Source organism: Haemaphysalis longicornis, unplaced genomic scaffold, assembly GCF_048455015.1.
Source record: "Haemaphysalis longicornis isolate Haplotype H1 unplaced genomic scaffold, Haemaphysalis longicornis Haplotype H1 scaffold_1, whole genome shotgun sequence".
In the NCBI taxonomy this organism is placed as follows: Eukaryota; Metazoa; Arthropoda; class Arachnida; order Ixodida; family Ixodidae; genus Haemaphysalis; species Haemaphysalis longicornis.
Window position 1 is genome coordinate 25,925,888 of NW_027526203.1, and position 25,149 is coordinate 25,951,036.

At 46.7% G+C, this 25,149-nt stretch overlaps 1 protein-coding gene across 1 annotated transcript in view; it reads left to right on the forward strand.

Annotated features, from left to right (window-relative positions):
• The window catches only part of LOC144159791 (mitochondrial amidoxime-reducing component 1-like), a 129,101-nt gene that overhangs the window by 82,269 nt on the left and 21,683 nt on the right, over nucleotides 1-25,149 (forward strand). The window contains exon 5 of the mRNA XM_077691496.1: nucleotides 11,708-11,855. Coding sequence (XP_077547622.1) covers nucleotides 11,708-11,855 — 148 coding nt within the window. The remainder of the gene's footprint in view (nucleotides 1-11,707; nucleotides 11,856-25,149) is intronic.

Sequence of the window (25,149 nt, forward strand, 5' to 3'; positions counted from 1 at the left end):
CGGACAGAACAACTCTCGACATATTGGATTGTAGACAACCATTAAGCTCTGAGCCAGTTCCCACGGATGATTCCGCAAGACGATCGAAGACAGAGTGAAAGTATTCATTAAAATTTTCGGCTAATTCTTTCCAATCAGTGATGATGCATTCATTAATGGTAATATACTGGACATTCTCCTGTGATGGGGAAATGTGACGCCAAAAGCGCTGAGGGGAGACGCTCATGAATTGTGTAAGCATTTCTGAAAAATATCTTTCCTTCGCAGTTTTTAATTTTTGCTTAAGAGTAAGCGAAAGATTCCTAACTTCCAATGGATTCCTGTCCTTTTTCTTTCTCTTGCGCTTTATTTTCCATTTTAAATGAATAATTTCACGATTAATCCAGGGGTTATGCTTTCTAACTGTTTTTACTTGAAAAGGAACAAAATTTTCCAAGCAATGGTTAACCATTTCTTTAAAGCGGCTCCACAACCCATCAACGTCAATCACCCCATCGAATGAATACAATGACATCTCTAAGTAATCAAGGATACTGACATCATCAGCCCCTGAGAAGTTTCTATAGGTAAAAGTTTTTCTTTTAGCCACCTTAGCTGGCAACGCATCTTTTATGGAAACCAAAACAAGTTTGTGGTCGGAAAGACCATCATTAATTTCAACGTCAAATTCAGACAATCGACCATCCAAAAACACAAGATCAAGTACTGATTCCGATGTAGTACCAACCCTAGTCGCACCACGGACACATTGTGTAAAGGTCATGTGTGAATGCTATTTCAAACAAAATCTCACTATTCTTAATGTCGGTAGAGCTACTTAAAAATTTATCCCACTCTATACCAGGCAAGTTGAAATCGCCGGCTATAATTAATCGAGTATTACTGGATACACTAGTACACAAGAAGTCTTGGATTGATTTCAAGAACGACACTGGAGCATTGGGTGGCCTGTAAACAGCACCCAGGGTACTCCACACAGAACAGTTGAACACCATATACTCTCATTATCGGGGCTGTTTTGCATGGGTACAAGCTTTATTTGTTCTTTAAAAATAATAGCAACGCCCCATCCTCGCGTATCGCGGTCTTTTCGGATCATACGATAGGCTGAGGGTATGATTTCACAGTCCTGAATTTCTGGCCGCAGCCAGGTTTCCGTGATAATGACTATATCTGGGTTATATTCGAAAAGAAGGTGTTCGAGCCAGGCTACGCCAGGCTCGAACACCTTCTTGCCAGGCTACGCGCCAGGCTGCGCGCATTTGCCAGGCTACGCGCATTTATGTTGATGAAGATTAACTCTCCCGCGTCGTTATCACATCGTCAAGCGGAATCATTTGCCTCAGGGCTTTCCTTGCTTATTTTAACCCTGCAATTCTTGGCTTCGTCCCAAACGAACGTGTCTTTTCCCACTGTAATTCTATCATGCACCACCTTAACTTTAATTCCGCTTGCCCTTTCCACCTTCGTACTTTCCCATAGTTTTCGTTGTTTTTGCAAAGTAACCTGTGAGAGGTCATTTGCAATGGAAATATCACTGCCCTTTAGCTTGCTGCAGTTCTTGAATATCTTAGCCTTTTTGTTGAAGTCGTAAAATCGCATGATTACCGGTCTCGTCTTATCCTCACATTTTTTCCCAATTCTGTCTATTTGCTCAATTGTTTTAACTGTCACATTTAGACGGTTTTCAAATATACCTCTAAAAACTTTCGCTCTTAAGTCGTCATTGGTTTCACTGGGTGGCTCAGGAATCCCAAATACAATTAGGTTATTTTGCCGGCTGCGATCCTCAAAGTCAGCCAACTTACGCTGTTGAGAAGCTAAAACATCTCGCATAGCTAGCTGTTCCTTCAACTGAGCAATCTTTCCCGTATTTTTTCCTACATTTGTGAGGACTGTGTCTATTTGGGAAATTTTTTGGTTGATTTCGTCGAGTTACTTCGAAAACACGGTCTGGTTTTCTTTATTCTTATGGATATCTTCAGCAATCCCCTTCTGCTCCTTCATGAGCTCTTTAAGCATTTTTTCTATTTCCTCGGGTCCGGGATTTAGCTCAACATCTCCGGCTAACAACAATAACATCAAAAGACACTCCAAAGCATTTGTAGCAAGCACTTCGGGGCACGGCACAACGATAATGAACCTGTTTTCACTTCTATAACATTTACCAAATTTACTAACCTGCAAAAACAGGACGAATGGTTTAGTTGTCTTCATCTGCGAAGTTGTGCCGTGCCCACAAGAAGGCCCTGTGAAGACTGGTTTTATGTAATCCACTCCGGGGGGTGTCAACGCTTCCACTGTCTGGGTTCCGCACGCATGCGCCAGTCCATCGTAGATAGGCAAGTCCCATGTAGGTCGAAGCGTTTTAACACCGTTGTAGCTTCCGATAAGGCCCGTACTTGAAGCGTGAACAGCAGCTGGTACATTGCACAGCAAAGCCTGCAAAAACAGGACGAATGGTTTAGTTGTCTTCATCTGCGAAGACCTGTCAGTCAACTAGTAAGCAGGTTCAGGATACGGTGGCAAAAATAGACGACTTAGAGAACCGGAGCCGGAGGAATAATCTTGTCATTTACGGAGTTAGTGAGGATCCGAAGGAGGATACGCAGTCATTGGAACAAAAAGTGAAGAAGAACATTTTTAAGGACATATTAGGTATCGATGTAGCCTCCATAGAACGAATTCATAGAATTGGTTACCCTCAAAGCGGGCGTCAGCAACCTGTCATGCTCAGGCTTTATAACTTCGCCGAAAAAACCAAAATTCTCTCCTGTTGCAATAAGCTCTAAGGTTCCAACATCTCAATTTCTGAAGATATTTCAAAGACAGTTTGGGAAACACCCGCAAAACTTTGGAAATCTGCCATGGGTGATAAAGTAAAAAGAGCAAAGGTATCGCTTGTTTATAACAAAATAAAAATTGACGGCAAGCTATATGTTTGGGATGCTGAAAACAACTGTCGCATTGAACAGACCAAAATTCGCGTGACTTCACAGAAACGCCTAGGAACTCCTGAAGGCAAATGACAGGAAAATATAAAAACTCTCCCAGTTATCAGCCCTAATGCTTGCAGCGTAGTAAATAAATTCGCACTTCTTGAAAGTATAATTTTAACCCACAATCCCCATGTTATATAGTCATAATGGAGACTTGGTTGCACGCCGGTGTGCAGGACTCTGAGCTTGTTCCTTCGTCGTATAAGCTACTCCGCAACAATCGAGGCTCACGGGGTGGTGGTGTAGCTGTTGCCATAAAAAACAACACTAAATTTTCTCGCATGCCTGACATCACCAACCATGAAAGTGTGTGGTGCAAACTTTCGTATTGTGACAAAGCAATTACTTTGGGGGATGTATACCGGCCACCTAAATCTGGTCCAGAATATATTGAAGTAATTCATGATTACTTAGGTCGACACACTAATTCTCACTCAAAAATAATTATTACGGGAGATTTTAATCTACCAGGTATCAATTGGCTTAACCTGATGCATGATGGCAAGGAAACCTCAAGTGCCGATTCTTTACTGTTCACTGCCTTCAGTTTTACTGATAACTTGTTACCGATAACACTAGGTATTCCTCTACACTTGATCTTATGCTTGTTAGTAGTTCGTTAGAAGATTGTACGACCACAGTAGAGACTGGTATCTCCTATCACATGATGCTAAACCTAACCTGCCATTTTTCAACTTCGCGAAGAAGGAAAAAGCCCAAAACCACCTTTTTTAAAAGACTACACCCATGCAAATGATGCAGCTATCTTGAAATACTTAGAATCCTGTTTCGCCCAATTCTATGCTATTGCTGATGTATGCACGATGTGGTCCCGCTTTAAGGCGATTGTCTCGTTTTGCGAAGCACACTTTATACCGGTAAGAAAGCAACGTGTTAACCGGGAATACCCTTGGGTGACGAGACAAGTAATTCACCTAAAAAGAAAGATTAAAAGGCAACTCAAGCGTGGCGACAAAAGCCAGCTTGGAATCCTTATCACTGAGATGCGAGACAAAGTGCGCACCGCAAAGGAGCATTTCTTCATGAACACGCTGCCTTCGTTTAGGCGCCACAAGCCGCATAAGTGTTGACGTTATCTATCTGCTGAAAAGACCTCAGTCACTGAAATAAAATCGCCTAATGCTACAGTGGCTGATCCTGTAACCATAGCTGAAAAGTTTAATAGCTTTTTTCAATCAGTATTTACCTGTTCTTGCTCACAAGTAGCCTTAAAGGGGCCCTGAAAGGCGTTTTGAGCACACTAAATTGACTATCGAAATCGTTAGATTGGGTCGTCAACATCATCCGTGCCAAGTATTACTCTTTTACGCGCAGCGGAAAGCTCACACTTTTGTTGCAATGTTTGTCGCTTTTTTCTCACCCTTTCCTTCGTGTTTTGGACGCCGCCATCTTCACATGTCTACATCATCGATTCCCAGATGTTCGTCATGAGCTAGACATCCTGCTATTGGGCGGCTTTTTCACGCACTTCCGGAAAAGAAACGAGTCGTCTGCTGAGCGTCGGCTCGCCGGCTGATCTGCCAGCGGAGTGCCGGAGTGCTTGGACATTTTACGACAAACGAAACAAGTGTAAACAAACGCTTAACCGTTTGTATTGAATGCAATAGGGCCATAACACGACATGAATATTCTCTTACTTGAGTACGTTCCATAAAGAAAGCGTTGAAGCCCCGTGGCACTTCTTTCTTGCAATCGCAGAGAACGCCCTGAGCCGAATGCCCGGGTTGGACGCATACATTTTATTCAACTTCCAAACAATCCAGAGATGCGTTTCGAACGAACACAACGTCACAATATGCGTTGCAAGTCCGAACCGCGATTGACAGACGATGGGTTGCCTCCTCCTGCCCCTCGTAAATTCGGCACTCACCTCGCGCGCGGTTTGCGGGGACGAACAGCAAGTCACTTAACTCTGGCGCACAAGCCGAGATGGCTTTTAGCCACGCACACTGCACATACGCCATGCGAGGTTGAGTCGTACGCCGCTTGAGAAAGATAATCCAGACCATGGGAAGCACTATCCACCCGCAGAAGCACAACGTCGCATTTCATCGTGAAACAAAGGCGTCCGCAACACACACACCATCGCCTCCTGTAATGCCAAACGCATCTCGCACTTCCAAATGGGAGTGAGTAGTATGCCTGTAGTGCCCATATGCCGCGAGGTGGGGCCCCAAGCTGAACCGGGATCACGCAACCGTAACTGACTTCTAGAGCGGTTTGTGCCTTGTTGCCAGGGCAACCGATGTTTGATATTGTCAAAGAAATGGTGCTCGCTCCAGCGCTAGAAAGCTCAGAGCCGCGGCGGAGCAATTTTTGGCAACGTTGCCGCTCTCCACCACGCGTCGCCCCAAGCTGAACTGGCGTTTTGTGCACGGGTTCTGTATCGGTTTAAAATGTCTTTTTCACATGCCGCCGGCAGGAATTACCACCGCCACAAAATAAGACCCGGCACAAGCGGGGCCACATCTGATACGGCGCTTTTTGGATAAACAGTGCGCTGTGCATCCAAGGGAGCGAGCGCAGGATACTCCCCGTGCGGCTGCGAGTTCACCGCTGATAAAAAGTCGCGTGCCGCCGATAGCAAAGTTCTGCAGCAACGTACACCGCGAAAGGGCAAGGCCAGGCCGCCGCACACATGGGGCCAGATTTTTCGTTCGCTTTTCCAGCCTTGAGCGGAGTGTGGTATTCATGGTGTCAACAAAGCTTGCCCGTAGCAGACGGCTGTGTGAGCAGCGCAATAGCGGAAGTACGTCACCGCCGAGGACCGCGGCATCATGGGAGGGAAGGCTCGCTCGCCGTCAACAGCGGAGAGTAAGTTGAAAGGAGGAGGAAGCGCGGCGTGTCGATAATGCGCGGTTTTTTATTTACGATTTCTCAGCTAATACTCATCGCTTCAACAAAATTCTTGCGGAAGGAAATTGCTAATACATTGCTGTATTTGGTTACAAGGACATCCACGCATCGGCGGAAGGTATTTCAGGACCCCTTTAAAACCTTAAGCTATTAATAACCCTATGCCTAAAATAAATATTGGCGATGAAGGTGTCCTCAGCCTTGTACGCAAGCTCGACTTAAAAAAATCTCCTGGCCCTTACAGCATAACAAATAACTTTCTATTTAAATACGCTGGGTGGACTTCAAAATACCTGTACAATATTTACACAGCCCCGATGAACACCTCCACAATTCCAGATGATTGGCGCTGTACAAAAATAAAACCGATCCATAAATCAAGGTCAAATCAAGATTTTAATAATTATAGGCCAATTTCATTGACAAGCACATGCTGTAAAATGCTTGAACATATTATCTTCAAAGCAATTATGACCCATTTAAAATCTAATTCTCTGCTTTACGAGCCTCAACATGATTTTAGAGCTGGTCTATCAACGGTTACCCAACTTGCTGAATTTACTAACGATATTGCCGACACACAAAATGAAAGAGGACAATTAGATGCAATCTCTTTAGATTTCTCTAAAGCATATGATGTCATTCCCCATCAGGATCTTATAACAAAGCTAAATGCAATAGGAGTTGAAGTTGTCTCATGGATTCAGAGCTATTTAAAAAACCGAAAACAATATGTTGCTTTAAATGAACACAACTCGAAGACTCTAGATGTATTTTCTGGTGCGCCGAAAGGCTCAGTCCTTGCCCCAATTTTATTTTTAACTTATATCAACGATATCCAATTCTCTGTTGACTCATCTATTACAACTAGACTGTTCGCAGATGACTGTGTGTTGTATTCAGCAGTTAGTAACACAGAAGATTTGCTAAAACTTAACAAATCGTTAACTTCTATCCAGGTGTGGTGCAAAAACTGGGGCATGAAACTGAACAAAACCAAAACGTTCAGCATCAGTTTCACCAATAAGAAAACTCTTTTAAATTTCTAATATAAAATTCAGGATACTGAAGTGGTCAAGGTTGGCCAGGTGAAATATTTAGGTGTCCCTTTTTTAGTAATTTATCCTGGGAAAGCCATATTGACAACATATGTAGTAAAGCACTAGGTAAGCTAAACTTCTTAAGAAGGCGCCTACGCCAGGCATCCGTAATGGTTAAACTTAATGCCTATAAATCTCTAATTAAGCCAACTCTAGAGTATGCCAACGTAATATGGAGCCCTCACCAAAAATATTTAGTTAACAAAGTTGAACGCGTAGAGAATCTGGCTTTGCGTTTTACCTTCTCCAACTACTCCTGGTTTATTAGTCTTTCTGATCTACGAAAACAGGCAGACCTCCGAACTCTCTCAGACTGCAGAATGATATCCAGGCTAAAGTTCCTTCATCTTTTGTTCCACGACCATTATAAAATACCCCAAACTAACTACCTCCAAGCTCCCTTCAGGCATTCTTCGCGCACAAATCATAATAAGACTATCAGGCAACCTAATAGCAACATAAACACACATAAGTACTCTTCATTTCCATCAGCCATCGGACTGTGGAACAAATTACCGGCGGACGCCATCAACAGCACATCTGTAGAGTGTTTCATAAGAGCCATTAATGATCTAGAATTTTAACCCGTGATAAAAGTAAAAATTGCATATTTAGTTTTATATAATTTCTTTTTGTGGACTAGACGTTTACACTGTATAGCATGCTTCTGTTCATGTGTATTCTATATTTTTATTGTTTCTTGCCTTTTGAATGCCCACATGTTATCCTTAAGATGAAAACTTAAATTCTTTGTAACCACTCCTGCAATGGGCCCTGAAGGGCCTGCGGTATGTTGAAATAAAATAAATAAATAAATTACAACCCCAAAGCCTTTTTTTTATTTGTCCCATGTTATTCCCCTCATCAAGACCGTAAATTTGATACCCTGCAAGCCCTAGCGGGGTCAGTTCGAATTTTAACCCAAGATAAGACTCGCCATGGCTATGTCATGACTATAACCCGGAAGCATTTTTGTATTTGTCCCACGTGATTCCCCTCATCGAGACCAATAATTTGATACCCAACACATCCTAGGGGCCTCAATTTGAACGTTAGCCCAAACAATCACTAACCATGACTATCTCATGATATAGCCATACCGCACATTTGTACCACGTGATTTCCCTCATCGCAATCTTCAATTTGACGCCCCGCACACCCTATTGGCGTCATTTTGAATTTCAACCCAATTTATGATTTACCATGACTATGTCACGATAATAATCAGGAAGCATTTTCGCATTTGTTCCACGTTATTCCCCTCATCGAGACCTTCAATTTTATACGCCACACGCCTATAACTGAATTCGAATTTTAACCCAATCTATGACTAGCCATGACTAGGTCGTAATATATCCATAACACATTTTTATCCCACGTTGTTCCCCTTATCTATACTCGGGGACAACTTTCTGTGGCAATGGAGTGAAAGCTACGGAGGGAGGGGGAGGGGGAAGCTAACTGCTCTGTGTTACTGCACGAAGTAGTTCCCAATAAACTAGTTTCGGTTTCAGTTTCGGCGTGACCGATACGCAATTGATACAGTTCATTTCTTCGCATAAGCTCCGTAGTTGAGTGCGCTGAACCACGATCACCGAGCATGCAGCAACATTAGCGTCTCCTTCCACACGCTTCATTTGTTTGTAAACACAGGCCAACGCTTTGACTGGACACGGCCCGAGCGGATGTGAACTGGAGAACTCAGACCTACTGTGGACTCTATATCGTTCAGAAAAGAAGTGAATTTTGTAAACGCTGCAGTTTTGACAAAATGCACCGATCTGTAAACTCTTCTATTGGGCAGCAGCACCGGCATGTGCGGCGTACTTACATAGCGCGGTCGCGGTATACTGAAAGAGCAGCGTGCACACATGCTTATGCACACGCTCGCTTACGCCGGGAAACTGGCTAGCCGAACAGATTGCGAAAACGGCGGAGAGTCCCGGTTGCATCAGTCTGACTTGGCCGTACACTTTGCAAACCACTCGCTTCGCTTGTTTAGACAGCGAAGCTTTACAAATCCTATGCAGAGAATGAAGTGGCGAGCTGATATTAGTATGAAACTATAGCTGAAAGCCGTCAACAAAAACGCCATATTTTTTTTTTTTTTCGAGAGGGAACCGTTGCGACGCCAGCGGCGACAGCCGCAACCAAAGATATCCGAAAATGTAAAAAAATGATCTTTGTTTCATATATTCTGCCTAGCAATTTAGTGGCATTATCAATGCAAGTCTAAAACTTAGGAACTAAATATTCTTGAATTGCCGAGGTTACCGCCAGCCAATTATTTTTGTTGAACTACTTCCAGGTGCACAGTGAAAAGGCGTGGTCCGGCTCCATAGCCTTGACTGCATTGCCACAGAAAGTTGTCCCCGAGATAGACCTTGAATATGAATCCCCACACGCCCTCGCAGCATAATTTTGAATTTTAACCCAATCTATGACTTATTATGACTGCCTGATGACTATACACAGGAAGCATTTTTAATTTACTTAGTGTGATTCCGTTAATCGGGACATTCACTTTGATACCTTACATGCCTTAGCGACATCAGTTTGAATTTTCACCCAGTCTATCTCGTAATGCGGTCATTATTCTATCTAAACGGGCGTCACCCAGCCAATTCATTTGACAGCTCATTTGAAACAGCGGAGGGGACAGCCGCTGCACCCCTCTTCCCCCGGCACTCACCTCTTCCTTTTTGACCCTAGCATATAAAACCGTTAACAGAAGCAGGCGAACAACCAGCAAGGAAGCGCCACCGTGTGCTTTCCCACCACCCTCTCCCACCTTCTTAGAGGATCCATCAAGAGGAAAAGGTGCGATAACCATTTTTTATGACCTCACCAGCCGATTACTATTCACACGCCCAGCCGCTAAATCAGACGCCCTCCCCCCCCCCCCCCCCCCCCCCCCCCCAACCTCCCAACCAACCGTTCATGCGCATTGCGAATGCTGCCGTACCCGCAGGTAACCGGAATTGTGAGCCCAAAGTGACAAATGAAACTTAACAGCCAACCATAGGTGCCTCCTAGGCTACTCATTTGTACTCAGAATTCAAAATGTACTCAAAACTCATATGTACTCAGAACTCAAAATGGACTCAGAACTCAAAATGTACTCAAAACTCATATGTACTCAGAACTCAAAATGGACTCAGAACTCAAAATGTACTCAAACTCAAAATGTGCTCAAAACTCAAAATGTACTCAGAACGTACTCAGAACTCAAAATGCACTCAAACTCAATCTCATCACCATATAGTACCACCACCAGCTCGGCATAAATCTTGTTGGCATTGTGTCCCTTCATATGCAGAAAGTGGATCAGTGCTCAGGCTGCAACTTTCCCAATGAATGGCGCCTTTTTTGTTCTGAAGTACTATATTTGAACACAATTTTTATATTCTACCTTAAACTTGAGGGACGGGCACTCATTTTGATGCCTATCACGAAGCCTGTTTCAAATTAATGGTTCCAATAATATGAACTTCAATTTTATCAATGCTTCTCATATTTTTAGCATGCATAGCATGTATAATGCATGTTGCCAGTATGAAGAGTCACTGCTGCACGTTGGGCTACATGCCACAGCCTTGTGACAGACCTTTAAATGCGAAAACACTAGGTAGTGGCCAGATTTAGCTGCCCAATAGCGCAAGTAATGATGATGATATCTTGGAGTTGCAGTCAACTCCAATTCATTGCCCTGATCAAGAAAGGGCATGCTTTAAAGAACAATATGATCTAACGGGACCAGTGAAGCATACGAATACACTCCAGATTGACCAGTGCAACATGCACTTTCTGCTGTAAAGCAAAGAAACTGGCTCTGAAACAATTACTGGAATTGACCATCAGTGCAGAGATCGCTTCATGAATGCTGCCAGGCTCATGTGATCACTCCGAAAGAACTATTTGCTTTCATATATCAACCTTTAAACGACCAATATAGGGAAAATTTGACATCTACAGTGTAGACCATTTATAACGTAACCGCTTATAGTGCGGGACCGGATATAACGCGGGTTTTTGCGACCACCGGTTTGCCTCCCATAGACCTCAATGCATAAGCATACCGCTTAAGATGCGGTTGGCCGAAGCACAATACCGTTTGTAGTGCGGTTTATCGGCGGGTCTGCTGATCTTCCGGCGCAGCTGAAGCATCGTCTTAAGGTCGCAAAAGAAAAAAGGAAGGATGAAATCGGCCATCTGACGCAGCGTGCACCCCTTGCCCTCCTCAAACGTAGACACCCAAAGAAAAAAAAAATAGGCACCCTTTAGTTCGTGCGTACCTGATAACCACATCTACACTGTACTTGAAATGCAGCGACACAACGATGCAGCTTGAAAGAAAAAGCTATGCAGCTTTTTCAGAAGCTTTGCGGTTGAAGAAAAATTCTGGAATTCATCCCTTCTCATAACCTGGCCTATAACGCTTGGCCTTCCAATCATGCTGGCTCCTTTTTAAGACTACTCATAGATGTAAGTCACATTGAACTGCAGCTGAGGCTGCTGTTGGTCTGCCTTTATAGGCAACATAAAATCATAAATTTTGACTAATCAAATTTTTTTCACTTCTAAGAGTTGATACGGTGAATTGCGGATTGTTGTAAAACTTTACTTTAACCAGAGCCTCCGGTGGTTGTCATTTATTTTATTTACATGACAACTTTCACCCATAGTTAAACTGTGTGAGTACAATGCCAACTGCTCACATCTTGTTCACAGAATGCGGACCTTCAGCTACAACGCTGTCGAGGTGTCTGAAGAGGCGTCACAGTGGTTCAGGGACTACCTCCAGAGTGACAGCGCACGCCTCGTGAAAATTCTTCTTGACCAGGATGCCCTCGATCGGGGCAAGAACTGCCCAACCCCGGTATGTGTATTCTCGGCATGTTACGCCACCTATGGTGTGTCTGTCCAATTGAGCCTACCCTTCTGGAGCAAGCTTGATGCTGGGACTGTTACAAGCCAAACCAGCTCTAACACATCTTCTGTGATTGTCCTGTGACTCTCTCTCACCTGTTCTTGCTTGAGTGCAGGGAATGCCCTGAGCCTGGTTCGCACTCACTTGCATACGCACTGATTTCAGCATTTATCAAATGTGCAATCCACATGCCTCAAGCTGCAGTGTAAAAGTGAGTAGGAGAGTGTAGCATCTAGGGGACTGGCCCAGGTTGTGCGGGTGAACTAAATAGACCTCACCTTGCTAAAAGCAGGGGCTCATTCAAGCCTTATCTGAACGCTACTGTAAGGTTTGTGGCTGGTTAGTAATGTAACTTACCACTTCAAAGGACCTGGTTACAGTGCACTGTGGGAAGCAACTTATTCGGTACATTCAGTAATTCTGCAGGTCAAACAGTTTGTTACAACCCAAACAAAACTGTAGCACATCTTTATTTGAGTATTGCCACATGGTCTGTCTTGCCCCTTCACTCAACCCCGCACCACCATTTCTTCGTGTGCGCATGAACGCTCTGCCACTGACTGTGCTGGCTGCAAAGTGCATGTTTTGTTGCTGACCAGGCGATCTGCACAGCAAGTGGATGCACCCTTGGCCACAAGGTGCTGCGTTGACTCAGCCGTTCAGTTCTTCCAGGCCGGAGTCTTTTAATGCTTTATTGGTCATGAAACTGCTCCGTTAACGCTAAGGGTGAGCTTCATATGCTGCCTTTGGCCGCCGCGCGGTGGCACCGCCGTCTGTTTGAGGGCACTCCACGGGTAGTAGAGTGCTGGCCAAGGCGACAAGGACGAGGTCAGTTGGGAGTGTTTTTGGTGTGGAAAGGCCATGCGATGAACTTCTCACGCTGTTTGTTATTATGCAACTTAATTAGTGCGTGCAAAGGACGATGCCAAACACGTGTTGTGTCCCGGGCTTGGCGCCTTGGGTACAAGGTTACAACGGTAGGAGTTTCCTTGTTCTGTTTACCCAGCAACGGAGGACAACATTATAGATGGAACTGGGCCATTCCGTGACAAGAAACGGATGACTTCTGCTTTGGCTCCAAGTATTTGCACTTGTGTGAGAAGCAGTTAGACGCCACTGACGTCATCCGTGCGGATGAATTTGTTGCCAATGGTGATGCAGTGTCACTGTGCAGGCCTCACAGGCAGCCCTCGACTCACGCCAAGAACGCCTGCTTTCCTGGTAGATGACGACCGAACTGATGATTAAAACCGAAACTTTATGAACTGAACTAGAATACACAAGGTGGTTACAATCAACAAGTCCATGCCATAAAAAGGCAGTGGTGTGCGACCAGCTGCCACACCTTAGCTCATCATCTCTGAAGTGCAGGCTGCCACACCCGGGTTCATAGTCCCACCAGGGCGGGGGTTTGTCCCAGTGTTGTTTGCCAGTGGGGGGAAACAAGCCAGATGGCGGCAGGCAGTAGAAAGAAGATGGTTACGGTATCGTTTTGAAGAATTCGGGTGCCCTTAGTAGCGATGGGCAGCACACTCCCCGTCTGGTGCACCGCTTCGTGGGCGCCACAATGATATCAGGTAGTCATCAGACGAACAATGTCTGATATGGAACGGATGAACATCTTAACGATCCCGTTTTTTGCTGTCTTGACTTCAGCCTTTCGACTGTGCCCGTCGGCGCTCAGTATGCACTGAGTGACGACCCCAACCGGCCATTCACACCAATTGACCTGTTTCTTCTTGAGCAAGATGAAGTCTCTGACCTTGAGGTCAGGTAGAGCGATCTGCCACATCATTCGCTGTTGCAAGGTAGTCAAATACCCGGTGCGCCATCTCTTCCAGAACTCACTGGCCAAGTTTTGCACCTGGTGCCACTGACGTTGGTACAGATTGCTTGGTAGAGCTTCCCCAAAGCCTGAAGTTGAAGCTCCCAGCTTCTGCGTCAAGGTCGCCATTGGTGTGAGAATGATGGGGTTTTCCGGGTCAGAGGATACGGGAACGAGGGGCCTTGCGTTTATGATAGCTGAGACTTCTGCCATGAAGGTCGTAAGGGCCTCGTGGGTCAGACGGTTATGGTGCGTCTGAAGCAACATGGAATCCAATATTCGACGAGCGATACCCATCATTCTCTCCCAAACTCCACCCATGTGAGACCCATGCGGAAGGTTGAATACCCACGTACAGCCTTTCCGTTGAGAAACTTCCCCAGTGTCAAGCTTCCCAGATCATTTGGGTTGATTCCCATCTCTCTGCACGCTCCCACAAAGTTTGTGCCACAGTCAGAGTGGATTTGTTTGACGGGTCCCCGGATTGCGAGAAATCTTCAGAGTGCATTGATGAAACTGGACGTGTCCATCGCCTCGATCACCTCGATGTGCACTGCATGAATACTTAGGCACGTGAACAACACCGCCCAGCGTTTAGTGTTGGACATTCCACCTCTTGTACGGCGAGCAACAACCAGCCATGGTCCGAAGACATCGACGGTTACGTTGGGGTAAGGGGGCTCGGTGGTCAGCCGGTCTACTGGTAAATCGGCCATCTTCTGCTCCTGTGACTGCCTCGCACTTTCTTGCACGTGACGCACTTCCCTACGATGGACAAGATGCGTCCCTTGCCGCCGATGATCCACAGACCAGCTGACCTGACTGCTCCTTCAGTAAAGTGTCGGCCTTGTGGGGATTGCGGAGCTCCGCCATCTTTCTGATCTCTCTCGGCCCGCCGCGGAGGCGAGAAGGGTGGTACTTCTCTCTTCGCGGTGGCGCGCTTCCCCCTCCGGGAGGATGCCCGTGAGAGCGAGGGGGCGCGGCTGAACCCCTCACGTGACAGGTTTGCCCGGAAGTTCCGGTGGCCTGGTCCGAGGCGAACGACGGAGGGAGAGTCTCTTTGGATGCGAACCATCGTCGGGAGCGGCCGTAAGTACGACTCGCTCCTTTTTGGCCTTCCTTTGTCCGCCCTCGCGCCTGTCTCTCCCGTCCTGGCTAAGGTGGTCTTGGCGGTGTAGAGCGACGCGCTCGACGTCCCCTTATTGCATTGCAATAAGCGTCGGAGTGGGCGAATTCTGTGTCCTGTGTTCCTTGCTGTTCGCTGCCGCTACGCCAAGTTGTCGATCCGTGGTGGTGTTCAGCGGAGTTAGCCTCGCGGCCGAATCTCGAGAATCAAGCTAGGCCGCCGTAACCCAGGTTCCCACAGCCTTGATGCTGCACTTGCTCGTAGTAGAAACGTGTGAGCAGCGTGGCGACGTGGTGTCGGCTTGGTATGATGAGAGGATGCTTTTCCTCTTTGGGTAGATCCCCTCTGCTGAGGCGGCCACCGAATCGCACAAGGCCGTTCCCATCTGTGATGGTATTGGTGGCTAGGCCATTTATCGAGACGAGACGAGCTACTAACGATATCACAGTACGCTACCGCTAGAAATAGGCTGCAACACTAAAGTCAATCCTACAGACACCAAGCTCTGTATGCGCGTAAAGGAATCAAGAGTTCACAGTTACGCTTGAAGGGACACCCGTGATCGATAAAACGTCTCACTTGTTAGGGCGCACTCAATGATAAGGTGTTGGCCAGTCCCAGTTCTCGGAGGCTGTTGGTAGATCGACACGGGGGGGGGAGGGGGACAAGACGTCACACAGTCGATTCCGGCGATTCAACGCGCGGTCGACACAGATAAGGCACGGGTGGCACTGCAGCCTTGCTGGTTTTCCGGGCGTCCTGACGACGGCCTCGGTGGAGCACGGCTACCGCGTCTTGTGGGTAGCCCTCATAACCGTGTTCTCCCGAATCATCCACTGTCACCCAGACACGCTCTCTTCAAATTCTCCGCCGTCACATTATTGCCTCGGCTATTATGCAAGTTCTCTTCGGGCGACACCTAGCCGGAACATACCCCCGCAAAGTGATTGTCCACGTTTAACGGTTTAACTTCGTCGTCGTTGAGGCTGTCTCCAATGCGCGCACCACCACTGTCCTCTACCTCATCACACCATCAATGAATGGGTCGAGTCTTCGAAGGGGACTTTTCTTGGGAACAGGTCTTTTGTCCTCGAGGAGGCTTATTTCTTGAGAGAAGCAGTCCTGCTGAACAGCACGAATTACTACAGTTCTCACTGTAGAAAGACATTCGGCGGCACTTTCCTGCGCGGTCAGACCCTTGACATGCTGTGCAGCCCTAAGAAGAAATGCCACTGCGCGAACCTAGGTTTTCCAGCTCGAAAACCTAAGGAAGCGCTCCGCACCGACTTGCCTGGATGACGTAACTGCTGAGCTTGTTGACTTCCGGGCGTAATTTTCTGTCCTCACTTGGAGATGGGATTTTCTGATTGGATTGGGTAGGGCTGGTTCATCGCCCTGCAGGAGAAAATGGGGGCCACTGAGCCAGGTCGTGTGCTCGAGCTTCATCGCTGACACCATTCTTGTGCCGTGGTCCGCAGGATTCTCACTCGTGTGGATGTATTTCCACTGTTCTGACCATGTGGTCTTGTGTATACGTAACACTCTATTTGCCACATAAACGTAGAATCTTGTGGTCTCATTGTAGATGTAGCCTAAAACGACCTTGCTGTCGATCTAGAACTTCACTGCATCCGGCTGAATGTCCAGCTCACGTTGCACGAGTTCAGCCAGTTCGACTGCAAGGGCAGCTCCACATAACTCGAGCTTTGGAACAGTAGGTTCGGCCAGGGGTGCCAGCTTTGTTTTTCCCATTATGAAACCCACATGTTGCGTACCCTCTTTGTCAACAACTCTGAGGTATGCTACGGCTGCGACGGCTTTTGTGGACGCATCGCAAAAGCTGTGAATTTCCTTTTGCTCAGCTTCAAGCATTGTTGAAGTTGCGTAAGTCCGGGGGATCTGCAGGTCTTCCAGTGCCCCAAGCGAGCTCTTCCAGTCTTCCCAATCTTGCGCTCTGTGAGCTGGAAGCGGAGCATCCCAGTCGTATCCTTCCGCTGTGATCTCACGCAAAAAGTGTTTTGCCTGTGCTGTCACTGGAGCCACAAAACCCAACGGGTCATGGAGGCCATTAACAGTGGACAGAACACCACACCGCGTGCAGGGTCTGCCTTGAGGAGGAGCATGGTATACGAACGTGTCCTCGCGCACATTCCAAAGGAGCCCAAGACTGCGTTGCGCGGGCATCGTCTCTGCAGTAAAGTCGAGTTCTTAAGTTCTTTGCGTGATCTTCAACCGGAAATGCTTTTAGCACGTTCTCCTTGTTTGAAGCAATCTTATGCAGTCGTATGTTCGCCGTTGCCAGCATCTCCTGTGTGTTTTGCAGCAGGTTGATGGCGTCTTCCTCAGTGGAAACTGACTGAGGCCATCGTCGACATAGAAATCTCTTTCCACGAACTTTGCTGCTTCCTCCCCGTACAGCAGTGAGCCCTGTCGAGCCGTTCGCCGAAGTCCATAGGTAGCCACAGCGGGCGATGGAATATTCCCAGAGACGTGCACTTTCATGCGGTATTCAACAATCTCTTTTGACATGTCGTTGTTCTCGAACCACAAGAACCTAAGAAAATCGCGATGATCTTCACGGACAAAGAAACTGTAAAACATTTGCTGAATGTCTGCCATCAGTGCCACTGTCTCCTTCCTGAAGCGTATCAGCACTCCTATGAGACTGTTTGTGAGGTCCGGACCTGTGAGAAGGACACTGTTCAAAGACACTCCTTTGTACTGAGCACTGGAGTCGAAGACGACCCTGATCTTCTCTGGCTTGTGAGCGTGGTAGACCCCGAACAAGAGCAAGTACCAGCACTCCTTGCCATCAGCGAGCAGTAGAAGAGGTTCTGCATAGCCATTCACAAACAGTTCCTTCATGAAGTCCACGAAGTGCGCGTTCATTTCGGGATTCCTACGCAAAGTGCGACGTAGTCCGAGGATGCGGGACAAGGCTTGTTGCCTGTTTGGCAGCTCAGCTGGGATCTCGGTATGTGAAACGGAAGAGGACCAACCCAGCTGTTAGACTGATCTTGGACGAACTCGTTTTCCATTATGTCAAGGAATGCTCTATCTTCTATAGAGGGAGCGAGCTCGTTGTCCTCACTAGTCGTTTGGAACAGCATACAGGCAAAGTTCTTCGGTTCCGCTGCCAACCCATAATCCAGCGTGGGATCATGCTTGCCGGGTAAAGCCAGAGTAGGGTGCTCTTTCACCACAAAATGGTTGTCACAAGGTTCTAGAAGAGATGGACATCCGTTGCTCAAGATGTGAGTCTTCAGTGCGTTGATGGTACCTGGCTTCGGCGTTCGGCCGATGCAAATATTCCCAACTATCACCCAGCCTAAGTCGTGCTTCTGGGCGTAAGGCGCATCGTGCGGACCGTTGCATGTCTGACACACCTTATGGGCCCTAATGTCCCGGCCAAGAAGAAGCAATATCTCTGCCTCCGGTTCCAGCGGAGGGATGAAACAGGCTATCGACTGGAGATGTGGGGAGCACCGAGCACCTTCAGGTGTTGGTATTTCGCTCCTGCTGTTAGGAATGTCATTGCACTCAAGCAACGGTGGAAGCTTCAGGTCGACGTCACCACTCACACTTTGAACCGAGAAGCCGTTCGCCAACCTTGCAGTGACTTCCGTTATTCCAGAGCATGTCCTCAAAGTGTAGCCTGTGGGTACCCCATCAACAAGGAAGAGATCTAGGAGCTCCGACGTCACCAGTGACTGATTGCTCTGATCATCTAAAATGGCGTAAGCCTTTACTGCCTTGTGCGGTTGACACTCGTGGGTTACGTTCACCAGGCAGATCCTCGCACAAGACTTGCTTTGATCGCCCTTGTCACCCACTTCGGTGCGCGTAGCAGTGACGTTTCCTCCTGTCTCTTGAGTGTTGTCTTCTCCTTCTGCAGTTTTAGAAGGGCTGTATGTGCGCGTAACCATCGGGTGAAGCGCTACATGGTGTTTGGTAGAGTCACACACAGAGCACCCAATGCCTGTCTCACACTGCTTTGAGAAGTGGCCCATAGACTTCAGGCACTTGAAGCAAATCCTTTGCTTTCGCAGAAAGGTGATGCTGTCGGCGAAGGTCTTCCCAAGGAACACACGGCATTTTTCGAGAGAATGTGGTCTCTCATGGATGGGGCACCACTTACTTAGGTCCCTCAATTCCTTTTCTTTTTGTCCGTCGGAATTCAGGGTTGTCGCGTAACAGCTTTCAGGCTTTGAATCCACATCAGTTTTTCTGGAGGACACTGTTGTCTTTCCTTTGACGGCGTTGGAAGCCTGCTTCTTTCTCCTTGGTTGGATGTCAGACAAAGTATGCTGCTGATGGAGTATGATCGGGTCATTCCACATTGCAGCTTCGTCTCTAATGAATTTTGAGGAGAATGAAAATGGTGGGAATGCGGTGTTATTGTCTTTTTTATACTTTGATCCCGCCGACATTCATTTCTCCTGAAGCCCAGGTGGAAGCTGTGCAACGATGGCGTTGACACCTCGTACTGTGTCCAAGTACTTTAGACCAGCAAGGTATGGGTCAGCCTTCGCTGTCTCCAGTTCAATGAGGAGGTCGCCGAGTTCTCGGAGCTTCACGTTGTTCCTATAGGGTATTCTCGGGAAGTCTTCTAGACGCTTCATGAGGGCATCTTCAATGACCTCAGGGCTGCCGTAGGCGTCGTTCAGCCGTTTCCAGACAGCATTTAGCCCTGCTTCGTAGTCTTGCACATACACGGACCGTAGCCTACTAGATTGTGCAGATGACTCCGGCCCAAGCCACTTGATGAGCAAGTCTAGCTCTTCCTGGGCAGAAAGGTCGAGGCCACTCGTCATTGCCTTGAAGGAGGATGCCCATGCCCGAAAACCATTGGGGTGGTCATCAAACTGTGTCATCCTAGTTGACAGGAGGTCCTTCCAGCACAGAAATTTTACGATGCCGGTCATTTCGGAACTGGTGCCGCCTGCGGCCAAGCTGTTCATTGATCGCTGATCCGCCTGCCGGCTAGTCTGGCGCTCCTCAATCGGTGCATGCACATTCACTTCATCATGGACATCTCCGTGATCGGCCTCAGTCATGCGAGGTTCCGAAGAGACATGCCTTGGGTCATGTGTGGTGGCTTGGGCCAGAACGTAGCCCTCGGTGCGCTTATTTGAATCAAGCAAGGGGAGCGCACGAAGGCTCTCCCCGCCATCCTGCTCCCCGACAGCCTCCAGAACACCCGCATGCGCGTCTGCCGCAGCTGCCTCTTTTTCGTGGTGCAGAATCTCGATTTCAGCGTCGAGTTTGGCCCTCTCCACCTTCATGGCTGCTTCTTTTCGACTGAAAAGCACCTTCGCTTTGGCCGCTTCTCCTGCCGCGCGTGCCTGTGCCGCCGCTACGGTAATCGTAGACAAGCTGGTTTGCTGGGATGACGAAGAGTGCTCGGAACGGGTGGACCGAGAGCTCTGCGACATTGTGTCCTGCGCAGTGTTGCGAACCGCACGGAACTTGTCTAGACCTCCCATGACGAGCTCCTCACGCTTGGCGTCGATTTCCCTTTGTTGGTCGCGTTGTAGTAAGCTTTCAGGACAGTTCGTGGTCACCAAGAAAGCTTCGTATTTGGCAGCTGCGTCTTTATATCCTGCGAAGCTCGCACGAAGCGTGTCCTCGGTGGTTTCAAACTCCCTTTGCTTCGCGCCCGATAGCTTTCGCAAGACGCATTCAACATTTGACCAAGCTGCGTCGATTTCGGTGCAGTGATCATCCCGGTCAGCCTCGTACTGCTCTTTCACCTTCAACGAGAGCTTGACTGATCGCCGTGGTCTGGCCCCACTCGCAGCTCCCGCGCTGGCGCCCCGGCATGTTGATTCAACGTCGTCCATGCCAGTTGCGGGAAGGCTCGTATTTCATGCAGCGCCTGAGTCTCGTGGACGCACGCCGTGCGGAGAAACGTAATATGAGCCCACCTTGCGTTTCGCGTGCCGTGCCGTCGGGAGTTAGAGCGCTTGTAGCGTGCACCGTGCTTGGTGTAGGCGATTGTCGCGGCGAAGCAGAAAGATGCCTTGCAGTAACGACGTATCCTCAAGCACTGGAGCGTTGCTTAAACGTCCATAAACTTCCGACGACGTCCGAAAGCGTGGGTTGATCCAGTGGCGACGAAACCTTGCATTTTTGCTATGCAGGCCTCACAGGCAGCCCTCGACTCACACCAAGAACGCCTGCTTTCCTGGTAGATGACGACCGAACTGATGATTAAAACCGAAACTTTATGAACTGAACTAGAATACACAAGGTGGTTACAATCAACAAGTCCATGCCGTAAAAAGGCAGTGGTGTGCAACCAGCTGCCACACCCGGGTTCATAGTCCCACCAGGGCGAGGGTTTGTCTCAGTGTTGTCTGCCGGTGGTGGGAAACACGCCAGATGGCAGCAGATAGTAGGAAGAAGATGGTTTCAGTTTCGTTTTGAAGAATTCGGGTGCCCTTCGTAGCGATGGGCAGCACAGTCACTGTAGCGCGACAAACCATCTCTGAGGACTAATGCCATTCCAGAAAAGTTTGATGGCTTGCCAGCCTGTTTAAACAAGTCAAAGCCGCAATCACAAATGCTGACAACAAGACCAGCTGTGAAACAACATTTTTGAGTCTGCGCCGAATTGTCTAAGAGCACGTTATACAATTTACAGCAGATAAAATTGCTTGTACGATGCCTACATGGGCATTGCCGAACAGGTTTTGTTCGACAGTCGGACTGTTTCCACTTCTGTTGGCTGTAGATTATGGGAATGGCGGTTAATTAAGTGATTCACTTTCTTGTTCGGCGCCGCCTTCATTTTCTTCTCAGGAGAAAAAAAAAACTGCAATTGCATGTGATGAAGAGAGCAACATACCCAGCAGGAAAGGGAAGAAAATCAGACTGACAGGGAAGTGATCAACCGAAATGTACCCTTTTGGGAGCCCCCTGCACCTATCATTGTACAACACTCGCTGAACTTAAACCCTTATTTTGTCTGATCAGCAACTTAGTAGCTGTGCTTTAATCGCTTGCTTGCAAATTTGCACTACCTTTTGCTCAGGCTGGTGCATCAAAAGCTTTTTAAAGTTACCTGTGTGTTTCTCATCGCAAGGAGTAAATTTATAAGATAAGATAAGATTTATTTTAATTTTCTCTTTGCAATTTCATATTTGCAAGTCTTTAAAAGCGTTTCTGCCAAAAGACACAGTGCATCATGCCATTTCATGTTTTAAACCCTTGTCTTTCTGGAGTGCATTGAATCCTTCCAACTATGTATGAAGTTGCCCAACTGACAACATTATTGTGCTTTCACTTCGAGTATTATTCTCTTTCTGCCATGTTTTCTGCGCATTGTTGCTCAGTTAATAGATTTATTTTTTGTTTACCCTGAACGACACATATTTGCTTACATTATTTTTTTTATTCCGTTCATATAGTTTTCTTTTCTTTTTTCGTTTTGCCAGTATAATACGTCAAGAAAAAACAGTGGAAAATAAAAACAATCAGTAAGCATTATGGTACGCTAAAGCCCGAGGACACAGGTGCAGTCATCGGCCATAGCAGGAGTAAGTCAGGGCCAATCTGAGAAAAACAAAAAAAAAATCACTCATAAAATGCAGGAGGTGTACGTTTATGATTAGTCAATATACTGCTCACTATTAGGTTAAAAACTGCAGTGAAGTCAGAGTGGGGTGACCAAACGCAGCAAGCATTCACATGCAGATACCGGGCAAACATTGCAGCGACTTGCGGCATGCAGGGCGGCTGGATGCCCTTTGATTGCGCTGCTGAGCACGAGGTCGCGGGTTCGATTCCCGGCCGCGGCAGCCGCTTTTCTGATGGAGGCGAAAAGCAAAAACGTCCGTGTGTACGACATTTCGGCGCACGATAAAGATACCCAGGTGGTCAAAATTAATCCGGAGCCCTCCACTACGGCGCGCCTCATCGCCTGCGTTGCGTCGGCGCGCTAAACCTCACAATCACTCAATCAATCAATGGATGCCCTTTGAGCGACGGTGGTGCCTGCAGCGGTGGACTCTGTGCCTATATGAGACTGGTGCCGAAGTTTCGTTACCAGTAAAGGCATTGAAGGATTCTGGTCAGGCTAACAAGCCCCTGTCTCACAATGCTTAAGATTTGAGGGCATTGATGACTTTCAAGTTTCCACCTGAGGAAAATAGGCTGACATCCACATCGGCAACACCTATAGCATTGATATTGGCACCCAAAAACGGTAGCATGCCTTTAGTGAATGGCTACGTGTAGTACCAGGAGTTCTTCAGTCTAGTGTTTAAAGGAGCCATGAAGACAAAATACAAGTTGGGTTTATTAGAAAGACTGCTTACTCCCGATAACAATGATACCAATATCATCTCAATCTTCAAACAAATAACGGAGATATTCAAGAAAACGTGTGAAGCAGTCGCGACCCCCTAACCAATTTCCCGCAACTTTTCTATGACGTCACAGAACCTTGTTTGTATGATTGGCGGCCGCCTAACTGAGCTGTCGCGACGACACATGACTGGACGTCTGTAATGGGGCGTCTAGTTCCATTTGACCGCATCACATGAATGCTAAAGTGCAGTTAATGCGCTGAAAGTCATGTTTTATTGTTGGCCCGTATGACATCATTCTGTATCATAACACGTCACTGTGGCGCAATATTTGAAAGTTTTTAAATACTCTTGCTTTTTTTTGTTAAAAAACATCTTTTGTGGCTGTAATGGAGCTGAGTGAGATACTGAATCCTAGTTCTTTCAAATTAAACGAAGTTGTATTTTCTCTTCATGGCTCCTTTAATATCTTCGCTACCATCTAGCCCAATAAATAGAAACTACGATGAATCGGCAACGACTATTTGCCAGAAGTTCTTTTCCTTCAGGAATCTTGCTCTTGAAGAGCAGGCAGCAGTGACTCCTTACTGCGGAGAGGAAGAAAGTAGATTGACAAAGTTGTTGGTACTTCGAGAGATGTTTTCAGCATAGAAGAATAAGAAAGCTCCTTCTTTAAGCTACCCCACACAGACACGCCCGTTGGGTGCAATGCACTTCAGCTGGGAAATTTTTCTAATTGGTATCATGCCTAATTCATGTAATCTGAGATGTGTTGTTGAAATGTTGCTGTACATGTTTACTGTGGTGGTTGCTTAACAGTAAATTGCAGCATAAACTGTACTTTAGGGTGTCTTGAAAGTAACAAGTTACGTTTTTTGAGTATTTAGAACTCTGTTCTGATACTTGTCACATCTGAGCATTTAGCAGTAGTGTGTAATGTCAAATGTGGGACTGAAAATGAATACAAATAGTAAAGACTGGCCCGCAAATCAAATAGGATATTTTCGAAAAAGAACAGTAAAAACTGACCCCAGATTGAAGCGATATTTCTAAATACAAAATTTTTTCTTTAGTATGTGCACAGTTTCTAAAACAAAGCTGAAAAAAAAAGTTAACTTGGATAGTCAGGACTTCACATGTCTGGCTGTTCGTGTACAGGTGCTTGATAAGAAAATTCTACATAAAATTCAAGATTAAGACAAGATAGCAAAGCAGTGGAACAAAAATTTGGTGTACATTTCCGTGAAGAAATGCAGCTATCTCAATGGGCTGTGAATACATGAAGTGTCTTTGATTGGTCCCTCCAGTCATTGAAAAGAGTGATGTGTGCTAGTGGCGGGTATGACCTTACTGCGAGCCAACAAGTAATAATAACTCTTAGTTCCTCACTCACGCCACTACACTGACAGGAAACTTCTTTTTGGCTCATAAATTGTACACAAGTAGCGTTACACCTCAGCTAACATACACCAGCATACACTCGTTTCGTGCAAAGCTTACAGGTGTCAGGCTTTTTTACACTGCTTTGGCGTTGTGCGAAAAAATTCAACCTGAAAACGCGTTCCGTCTGGTGCAGCTTGAAAGTTTGCGTTTTTCTGCAGCAGAGCAGGGCCAGCAAAGTTACTTTAAAACTTTTTCCGGAATACAAGTACCGCAATATATGGGTTGGGTGCTTAAAATACATGTACTGAGCGGCATATAGTTTTGATGTAATGAGATATTTCTGAGATATTCTTCCAGATGCAGAAAATAGTATTGCTCAATACAGATAAAAGATACAGATTGTCAAGTACTTTCTTTAATTTAGTAGCTTAATGTTCTGAAAATACGGTTTGACGCATACATTTTATTCAACTTCCAGTCAATTAGGAAATGGGTTTCGAACAAACACATCGTCATGGCATGCTGTTTGAGGCCAAAGCGCAAAATTAACGAGCGGTTGATTGCCTTCTGGCCGTCGTAAGGGTAGCACTCGCTTCT